The sequence below is a fragment of the Rhagoletis pomonella genome, unplaced genomic scaffold, assembly GCF_013731165.1.
Source record: "Rhagoletis pomonella isolate Grant_MI unplaced genomic scaffold, Rhpom_1.0 Rhpom_scaffold_00010, whole genome shotgun sequence".
Lineage (NCBI taxonomy): Eukaryota > Metazoa > Arthropoda > Insecta > Diptera > Tephritidae > Rhagoletis > Rhagoletis pomonella.
The window spans coordinates 8,402,998-8,413,730 of NW_023458564.1; the positions used below are offsets into that span (position 1 = coordinate 8,402,998).

At 35.2% G+C, this 10,733-nt stretch overlaps 2 protein-coding genes across 4 annotated transcripts in view; one reads left to right on the forward strand and one right to left on the reverse strand.

The window, feature by feature from the left end:
- LOC118746001 (integrin-linked protein kinase-like) overlaps positions 1–10,733 on the reverse strand; it is a 263,182-nt gene that overhangs the window by 162,280 nt on the left and 90,169 nt on the right. The window lies entirely within an intron of this gene.
- The window catches only part of LOC118745994 (zinc finger RNA-binding protein 2), a 26,455-nt gene continuing 15,767 nt past the window's right edge, over positions 46–10,733 (forward strand). Inside the window, exons 1-6 of one of the 2 annotated variants that reach the window (XR_004993745.1) lie at positions 46–139; positions 339–461; positions 547–1,578; positions 1,634–2,059; positions 2,129–2,635; positions 3,318–3,486. Coding sequence is in view for 1 of the 2 variants with exons in the window: in XM_036479707.1 (XP_036335600.1) it covers positions 576–1,578; positions 1,634–2,059; positions 2,129–2,635 (1,936 nt within the window). In the remaining variant the exon portion in view is untranslated. The remainder of the gene's footprint in view (positions 140–338; positions 462–546; positions 1,579–1,633; positions 2,060–2,128; positions 2,636–3,317; positions 3,487–10,733) is intronic. The other variant, XM_036479707.1, reaches the window with a different exon arrangement.

A 10,733-nucleotide genomic window follows, 5' to 3' on the forward strand; every position in this document is an offset into this window, starting at 1 on the left:
CACTGATGAAAAGCACATTTTTATCGATTAATATGCGGCATTTCTACACGCTCCAATCGATAATTTTTCTTTGTACACTTCCGACCATTTTTCACGATTTGTGCGGGGTTTCTTCTGGAAAATTTGTTGAAAATTGCTGGTAATTCAGTAGAAATCTAAAAATATGTTTTCAAATTGTTCTAGTATTTACGTTTATTGAGTAGTGATATGTTTTTTCTTGTATATAAGTATTTATAATTAGTTTAGGTAAATTATAAAATGGAGGAAAAAATGTGTCGTTGTGGGGGTTAGAGTTCTTCGGGAAGTGACGCGTCGATTAAAGATTTTTCTACTTTCAGAAAACGCAATTCAGCTTTGTGCATACCGAAAAATTTAATTTCACACGGCGTTTCTATATTCGCTGCAAGGTTGAAAAAATTTCACACTTTGTCTCTGATATTGATATAATTATCGAATTGCAGGTAAGCTCATGATCATTTTTCGTATACATACATACACCATTGCCCTATTCACATTTATTGATTTTTCTTAATGTATATTTACTAGGTCATCTTGATAGGGGAGAATTGCTTATAATGGCTAATAATAATTACGCTGGTTTCAGTTATGGTGGTACCCAGTATACTTCCACCGGTACCGGCTATAACCCAGGGCAGGTGGCTTACCCTGCCGTAACCAACGCAACGTACGCAAATGCTGCAGCTTACCAAACTGCTGCAGTTGCTGGTCAAAGTGGTTATGCAGCTGCAGGCGCTTCTGGAGCTAGCGGCTATGCAGGCTACGGCGATTACAGTCGTTCTATGCCTGCATATGACGCCTCAAAAACGTTTTATCAACAAGCGCCAGCTAGCTACAACACTGCACCAGCGGCTACGGTTAGTAAGACTCATTATTCGGCTCCCCCTGTTAAAAATGTAAATGCCGGGGCAAAAGCTGCCGGAGCGAAAGATAAAGCAGTTAAAGTAGCAGCAGCTCCAGCCGCTACTACTACTGGCGCTGTTAATGCTTACAGTAATTATGAGTCTGCACTGTATAGTGCCGCTTCAATGTATGTTGCTCAACAGCAACATCAAACGGGCACTGTTAAGCCGAATACTAATGGGGCTTCAACCCCTGGCTGGCAGTATCGCGCCCAGAAAGGTGCTGGAGCTGGCGGTGCAAATGCAGCTCGCCCACGTACTAAGCCTCCGCCGCGTCCGCAGCAGTTACACTACTGCGAAGTATGCAAAATTTCATGTGCAGGCCCACAAACTTATCGTGAACATTTGGAAGGCCAAAAGCACAAGAAGAGAGAGGCATCCTTGAAAATGCAAGCTTCGGCTCAATCTGCTGCTCAAAATCGCGGTAACAACTACCACTGCGAACTGTGTGATGTAACATGCACCGGAACAGATGCTTATGCTGCTCATGTACGCGGCGCAAAGCATCAGAAGGTCGTTAAACTCCACCAAAAACTTGGTAAACCAATACCACCCGATGAGCCAAAGAAGTTATCTAAAATAAATTTCGTACCAGCCAGTGGAACCACTGAGAAAGCAAAACCCACAGAAGGAGAAAATACAACCGCTGCAGATAATGGTACAAAATATGTTATATTTGTTTAAGTTAGAATTATGACTTACAAATTTTTCAGATAACCATGATGATGTTGCTGGTGGTGAAGAAAACACTGATAATATTAAACCAGTTGGAGGCGAGTATATTGAGGAAATAAAAGATGATGAGGGCAAGATTTTGAGCTTTAATTGTAAGCTATGTGATTGCAAATTCAATGATCCTAATGCAAAAGAAATGCACATGAAGGGGCGTCGACACCGTCTACAATACAAACGAAAAGTTCAACCAGACTTAGTTGTCGATTTTAAACCGACACCACGTCAAAGGCGTCTGGCAGAAGCGCGTGCTCAGCGCGCTCTAATTCAATCACATCGCGGTGGTAATGTAAGTTTCGGCGATGATCATGAAAGCGGCGGTGGAATGTATTGGGATGAACAGCGTCGTCGGGCACAGTACGATGACGAGTACGATTACAGTAATTGGTTGGCACGCAGCTTTGCAGGTTAGTATTGCTTTCCAAACATCAGTGAAATTTCTTTATTAAGATTTTTTTTACATATTTGTATTTAAGGTGCTCAGCGTGGCTTTGGCGGTCGCATGGGTAATGGTCCACCACCATTCTTTGGTATGATGCCTGGTGGTGGCGGAAATATACGCCGTCCAGAGAGTACTGATGATCGTCACGCTATTGCACGCCATGCTGAGATCTATCCTAAAGAGGAAGAGTTGCAAACTATTCAACGTATTGTATCGCATACTGAACGTGCACTGAAGTTTGTCTCCGACAAATTTGCTGAAAATCCAGATGAAAAGGGACCAGCAAACAAAAAAGAAAAGCAAGATAGTGCCCAAGTAAAGGATGGTCGCGATAATCAAATGTTGTCATTCCAAAAAGAGGCTGACAGTGGCAATGTACGCATTCTGAAGGGTGTTATGCGTGTTGGATTTTTGGCCAAAGGCCTTTTATTGCAGGGCGATAATTCCGTAGAATTGGTGGTTTTATGCTCTGAAAAGCCAACTGTTGGACTACTAAAACGTGTGGCTGCTGAGTTGCCAGCTAAACTAAAGGAAGTAGCAGGTAAGTGCAAATTTTCGATGAACTTTTTGTAATCAAATTAAGCATATTTTTATTGTGGATATGAATTTTTCAAGTTTGAATGACCTTTTAAAGGACTAGTCGGTAATATATTAACTAAAAATGTTATATGGTGTGACAAGGTCATTTAAATTGCTTGATTCGTCTCCCTCTAAATATTAAAATTTGGGAAACAATGCTTATGACAAAAGCATGTAGTGTTTTCTGATTAAATACCCTAAACTTAACTGAGAATAAGTACTAGTTTTGGTGTGAAATCAGAAAATCTGGGAGGCAACTTTTTCCAAAGAAATAGCTTAAATGAAAACACTGGTTTTCTACGCTGTGTTCTGAATAATCGATGAAATGATTTGAAGCAAATTGATAAATTGTATACATAGATGAAAATTACCAAAGCTCTTGAATATCTTTAAACTTATAATATACAAAAGTGCGGCATTGAATGGATATAACGGATAGACATATATTATGCTACATGAATAACAACCGTTGATTTTAAAAGATATAAATACGGATGTTATGATTAGCAAACAAAGCAAAGGCAATTTGTATGGAAAAAGTGAATGCAAAATCGTATTTTGGTGGAGTAATGCATATCCGCATACGAATTGTTTAAAAACAGGAGGATATGAACAAACTAAAACGTATTTGTTGATGTTTTCAGCTCTCCACGGAATATACATGCCATTGAGATTGGTATTTCAGTTTTGTGAACAGGACATTCGACTTCACTCTACTTCACTTTTCTTATGGTGCGGGTACGCGTCCGGGTACTCCTCCTTCATAGTATCTTTCTTTTTCGCGCTGTTTGTTGCTGGACTGGAACTTGAACGGTAAAATGAACTCTGCGTCTCTGATGCGAGAGTGGCCCGAATAAAGGAATATATTTATACAAAGTTTTAGGTCGAATACATTGCGCTGTCTCGCAACATCTATAAGCAGAATTCTCATTTTAAGATACGCTTAGTGCAGTTTTTATGCGTTTCGCCCACTATCCGTGGCTAATTTGTTTCCACGGCTTTTGAAATGCAATTCTCAACAGTTACAAGCAAACTTTGTGTAAATAAAATCCTTTTGATGTAAATTCTAAGGTGAAAATTACATATGAAACTAAGCTCTTCAAATAGCTACACATACAAAACGGTCAGAACTTTCCAAATTAAAAGAATTTGATGTGCATACGTTCGTTGCAGAGTTTTTTTTTTAGTTCCTTGTAAATAGCAACCATTATCTGTTGCCTAGCCGTTTTGTGTGTATCAAATTATAAGAAGACGTGGTTCGATATGAGAAAATTGTGACCGAAACGTAATTGACAGTTACGCCAGTGACCATAGGGGTATGTGTATACCCCATACAAGTGTAGAGCATATTACATGGTCACCGGAAAGAGTGCAATACAATACGTATACCAATTTATTGAATTATCCTCGTTTAAGGCGTGAAATGAGTTAAACGTTAACGATCCAAAGGTTTAGATACCACTCAATATATCGAATCATGGCGTCACTCGACATTGAGTTTCGGTCAAAGTTTTTATGCCAAAATGTATAGTGTAAGAACATAGCAAAAGTGCTACTAGGTAAAGAGAGGTGCAAAAGCAAAATGTGCCTACACTCGCGTACTCAATATTTTGTTCAAAATATACACAATTCTGACAGTTCAAATCGCCTTCTTTTAGCTTTGTACCTCTGCTTACTGGGGACGCCTTATCTTTCTATGGAATTATAAATACGTATATTTAACCTTTGTGTGGCCGTTTTTCTATAATGAATCCGACTAAAATGTATTTCTGGGCAATTTATGGCCCTATTATATGGCGACTGGTGTTTAGTTGCTAGTCTAGTAGCCATAGCTACCAGTATCCTACTTTGTATTTTGTGTAGAGATTAATCCAAGGTGAATTTTTATAAGGTGGTGTTACCGGATCAGCTTATTTCAAGGCGAATTTATACTGTTTTTTACTGATTTTCTATGTGCATATAATTTGTTTGTGTAGTTTTTGTTTTTGTGCTGCCGCTACCACCTTGTATATAGAATTCGCACATTTATTTAAACCAAACGCAAATCAATTTAACCCAAACGCAAATCAATTTAACCCAAACGCAAATTAAATTAAACCAAACGCAAATTAATATAACCCAAACGCAAATTAATTTAACCCAAACGCAAATTAAATTAAACCAAACGCAAATTAAATTAAACCAAACGCAAATTAATTTAAACCGAAAACTATCATTGCCACTATAGATTAGTAGTTGTAGTTTGAATCTATAGCAATGATGGGCACGCCATAGAACAATTGTTTATGCTCACTTGTTGTTTTTAATTTTTCCATAAAGATAGGGAAAGTTTCGTAAGGAGGAGAAACTCGGTCAAACACTAACATATGTGTAAGCGCCAATCTATTACACAGTTTTACAAAAAAAAAGTGCATGCATATTAAACCAAACACTATATCCCTATGCTATTCGACATGCTGAATGCGAATCCAAGGTCCTTTAGTCACGCATTACGTCAGGTTCGTGGTCATTTGAAGGTCAAGTAGGGAAAAATTCATATATAAAATATTTTATATTTCCTACCAGGCTGCTCATGCGGAACAGTTCTCTTGCGCTCACCAACACAGCCACAGTTTTACTTTTGCCGACGTATAGCCATCAAAATATGCTCTTAAAAACTCAAGAGCGCTAACGTTATTAACATTATCTTCACGATAAACGCAATCTCCCATAAATTTGCATGAGGCATATTAAAAAGAGTTAATATATACTTGTTGATGGCATCATGATAAAAATATATATTGTAAGGTAGAACCGCTGAGAGCAACTTTTAGCATTTTTGACGTTTGCAAACAATATGACTTTTAAATTTAAAACCCACACACATATTCTCATTTTTAATCTCAAACAACAAAAATTTTATATGAAATTAAAATGAAGGCAAACTTTAAAAAAATCTTGGCCAACGAATTGAGAGAACCATTGTACCTTATTAGGTTTTTATCATGGATGGCGAAAAAAATTTGTCACTCACATTATGTTTGTATGTACATAAGCGTGGGCCGAAACTCCGCTTTTTTAGAATTTTGATTGGTAATAGCAAAAATATGGTTCATTATGCTTTAAAAAAAATCTGTAAAATTTGGAATTTTTTGGTCAATATCCTAGGATCGCCCAAGCCCATCAAAGTTCAATATGCTCAAAAAATAAAAATTAATAAATTTTTGTACTAAAATTGCAATAATCTTCGAAAGTATTAAGCTGAAATCCCACGATTGCCGCAATACACCAATTATTGCCTAATTTTATGCCCCAATCGTGTGATTTCACAATAAATGGACTCATGCGGCAATAGAGGCCGATATTGTGCTTACAATGCCAATCAAATACAACCCACTTGCGGCAATCGTGTGATAGCTCGATTGGCAATCATGGGGCAATGAAAATTTCAAAATTGCGGCAATATTTATTGTGTTCTTGTGCGGCAATTGAAGTGAACTATACACAACAATATTTAGGCTGTTTATTTAAAATTTACTTTTTTGCTTCCTTCTGTGTCCTAAAATCACGGAAATGAATATCCTTGTTTTCGAAAGCAACATAACTTTTAATTTAATTTGTATTCAAATTATAATTCTTCTTGAAGTCCGATGACGGAATCTTTGCTGCGATCTATACCACCACAAGCAAAACTCATACGAGAAGAATACGAAAGATATTTTATGTCACCAATTGGCAAACTGCCAGGACAGTATAAATTTATTTAAAAAAAAAAGAAAAACTTTAAAGTTCCATACAGCCCAGACGAAACGGTAGAACCTCAACATTTTGACCAGTTTTGACTATTTTTCTTCTATTTGTTTAGTGTTCATTATTTTTCTATAAAAGTATAGCTCATTGTCTAACAAAAACCGCATAAATTGCAAGCTTTATACAAAAATTATAAAAATTTCTTAAATTTTTGAACACAATTGCACGGTTTTTAATTCCGATTTCTAGAAAAAAAAAATTGTTATTCAGTTTTATAGCTCATTAAAATTTAGTACAATAAGGTGCAAGTTTGAAGTTGCTAAAAAATCCTGTCGATTTTTTATGATTTTTTTAGCACGCGATTTTTTATAATTTTTTTGCATAACAAATTTTTTTCTAGAAATCCAAATTAAAAACCATTGAATTGTGATCATAAGTTTATGAAATGTTTATAATTGTTGTATAAATTTGAAATTTTTATTTATTTGATTTTACTTGTAATTAATAAAAAAGCAAAATTAAAAAGAAAACCAAAATTAAAAAGAAAACTCTTGTAACTTGAACTCCACATATTTAGCACGTTGCAGTTATCGTTGAAAAATAAAAAAACTGTACACTCAAACTTCTAAATAAATGGTCAGTTTACATTGGGCTCAAGTTGTTGCTTCTTTGCTTTTAAACAACAAATATGCATAAAATGAGCCCGCAATATATAAATTAGATGAAACTTTCTTTTTTTTTAAGAATACGCCAGTTTTACACAACAAAGAACAAAACAGAATTTAGAAGTCAGCGCAACATCTTATTGTCACGATTGCCGCATGCTAGAACAATCGTGTGATAAATTTGGGGCAATTATTGTCACTATATTGATTTTCACCAACTTGCGGCAATCAAAATTGTATAAAAAGAGGCAACCGTGTGACTGTACAGAATTTAATTGGGACAATTTTTTATTGTGCTCCAATACAGCACAATAAAATTGTTCCAGATTGGTGCATTTGCGGCAATCGTGTGATCTCAGCTTTAGTCCTACATAATTTGGTATATGACCTTTTTTGTAGAGAATCGAAGTTAGCTAAGAAATATTTTTTTTTAGTACTTGGACTTTGATTGACTTGAGCGAACATAGGATATTGACCAAAAATTTTCACATTTCACACAGATTTGTTTTAGAGCGTAATTAACCATATTTTTGCTATTACCAATTAAAATTCTAAAAAAGTAGATTTTCCGCCACGCTAATGTGCATATGTAATGGCCACTCGCTCGCCCAACGCAACGGGACAAAAGTGCAATATATTCAAAGTTTTTTTTCTAATGTATTCTCAATATTTTTTAATAAAAATATAGTTCACACCTCACCACAAAACATAAAAACAAAATCTCTAAACTTTGTGCAAAACTCAGGAAAATTCAGTAAATTTGTGTACTAACGTGCAACTTTCTATTCAGATTTGTTGGAAAAATTCTAAGCATGCAGTTTTATATCCCATTCCATTCTAATATAACAAAGTGCAAATTTAATTTGCTTTTGGTTTAATTTAATTTGCGTTTGGGTGAAATTAATGTGCGTTTGGGTTAAATTAATTTGCGTTTGGGTTATATTAATTTGCGTTTGGTTTAATTTAATCTGCGTTTGGGTTAAATTAATTTGCGTTTAGTTTAATTTAATTTGCGTTTGGGTTAAATTAATTTGCGTTTAGTTTAATTTAATTTGCGTTTGGGTTAAATTGATTTGCGTTTGGTTTAAATAAATGTGCGAATGCTATATATTCGCCTTAGATTAATCTCAGTATACAGAAAAGCGCAGACAACATCCGAATTTACTTTTTTTTTGTCATTACATTTCTAAGTAATTTTCAACTTTCAAAAAGAAATTGCGCGACTAGTCTCAATAGCCGACCGTCAGTAGCCAGTTGCCATACCTAACGCGTATTTTAATATATGGTTGCGGCTCGGCTATCAGTCGCCATACATAATGGGGCCACTAATCATAGACTTGGAATAAAAATACAAAGTGCGCTTGTAATATATTAAAGAGTGTATTCAAAAAAATTTAAAAAAAACATAGCTATCTGCAGGTGAAAAGGGCAATCAAAAACCTTCAGTACTTTAGGGATTTTTTTTTTTAATCATGAAATATTGACAGAAAGTCGTATCATATCTCATCGGTGCGAAATGAATCACTTTACGTTTGAACAATGTTTAGAAATAATAAAAACTAAGTAGACACCGATTTTGCTTGAAAAATCATCTTTTCTGACGAAGCGCTATTTCATCTCGGCTGCTGTGTTAACAAGCAACACTGCTGCATCTGGGATCGAAAAACCCGCACGTGATCGTCGAGAAACTATTGCAGTTTAGAGCGGTGGCATCATTGGCCCATTTTCTTTGAAAATGATGCTGGAAACGCCTTTTCGATCAAGAGTGAGCGCTGGAGAGGCTCGATCTTTTGAGCCGGAAGTGTCAATGAGAATGTTTGCTCTTTCGACGAACCAATAATATGCCGACAAAAATTTGTAATATTTTTTTTTTTTTTTTTTTTTTTTTTAAGAAATAACTATGTATATTGATCAGTTAGATTGCCAGTGGCTGAAATGGTATTATAGTTGGCAGCAACTTGTTTCTTCAGGTTATTGACATTGAAGTCTTAGTTGCTGATCAAGTCTTAGTTGGTGTTAAACTGAAAATAGATCTGTGTTGTAGTTTTTGAAAAAAAAACGATGATGAAAAAAAAAGATGTGAACCACTCGATTTCGAGCATGTGGAGCCAGCCTATGATTTGCGGAAGCCTCGTCTATAGATTGTTTTGAAACCGAAGAAACAAACACAAGTAAACAATGAGCTTTCTCATTACTTAACATCTCCTATTTCAGCACTTCCAAGTAACCCCATTTCAAAATAGAAGGATATGAAAAGGCATTTTCAGATCTTCATAAGCCTTTCTCCACTGTATGTCGTTATGTTGTAAATGGGCATTGAATTAAAATTTATTGTGTGAGTGCTTTCCGAGTACAAGTAGAATCGAGTATTTCCTAGCGATACTTTGATTAGCAATGCATAATCAACCCATAAAGCAATCAAACGTACATAGGACAAATATATAAAAAATTTCTCCACCGCAGGTTGAATAGTTATAATATTGAGCCAATTCCGAGGATAATTAGCAACGATTTCGCGATTTATTGCACAAATAAAACAAATAACTTTTGTATAAGGCCTAGATAAATCATTCGGGTGGGATTAGAAATGTGAATACATGTAGGATACTGGAAAATTATTAGAAAGACACTAGCTTGATTTTATGACTGAGAAAATTACAACGTTTCCTCAAAATTTCAATTTTTTTTTAACCAGAATTAAAAAATTGCTTGGTATGCAGTTTTAAAGCCTATACAATTTTAGTATAATAAAATTTTAGTACAATAACAAAAACAAAAAACTGCTTGCATTTTTAAAATAAATATCTTGTGTATAGTGGGTTCGTGATTAAATTAACCGTCATTCTGCATCTACAAATGAGCTGTTTCACACTAGAATGACAACAATTATTCTCACGGTTTCACACTGGATGAAAACTAGCAGAACAACAGCCGAACAAAATGTGTATATGTACGTATAGGACGTTTGAATGTATTTGTAACTTTTGCGCTTGAAAGTTGCGTAGCAGCATTCCCGTAGTTGCACATGTGTTGGTGCACTGCAGCAGAATAGCCACTTTAATGCGGGGTAGAAGCTGGAACAACTTTTTGATCAATTTTACCTCACCGCACTGCCTCTCTTGCCGACAAACAGAGTTTTTCTTGTGGCAGAAATGTTCCTGTGTGAAACCGACCAATCAGATTTGGTAAACAGTGGACTTAGCTCCTTTTGACCATCAGGTAACAATACATACATACAAATTACAAGCAGCCCAAAATCCAATCTCCAGATAATGCTGATATTAGTAGGTATATATTGTATATTTTTGTACGCATAAAATCCTAGCTCGCGGATTAACACATACAAATGTACACTGACGGAGAAAAGTATTGGCACAACAAATTTTGCACAATATATGCACCAATTTCTATTCTAATATTTTCCGCTAATTAAAAAAAAATAAATATGGTTAATTTTACAACTAAAAAAAACACAAAAATCAAATTCTTGAGTATGCAGTTTTGTAGCCCATTAAATTCTAGTACAAAAAAAGCAAGTTCGGAGTTAGCAAAAAAAAATTACATTGATTTTTGAGATTTTTTTTGTTGAATTTATTTTTATTTTTTTTTTTTTTTTTTTTTTTTTTTACGGTCTTATTGACCTAGCTTACATTCTTCTATTCCTCT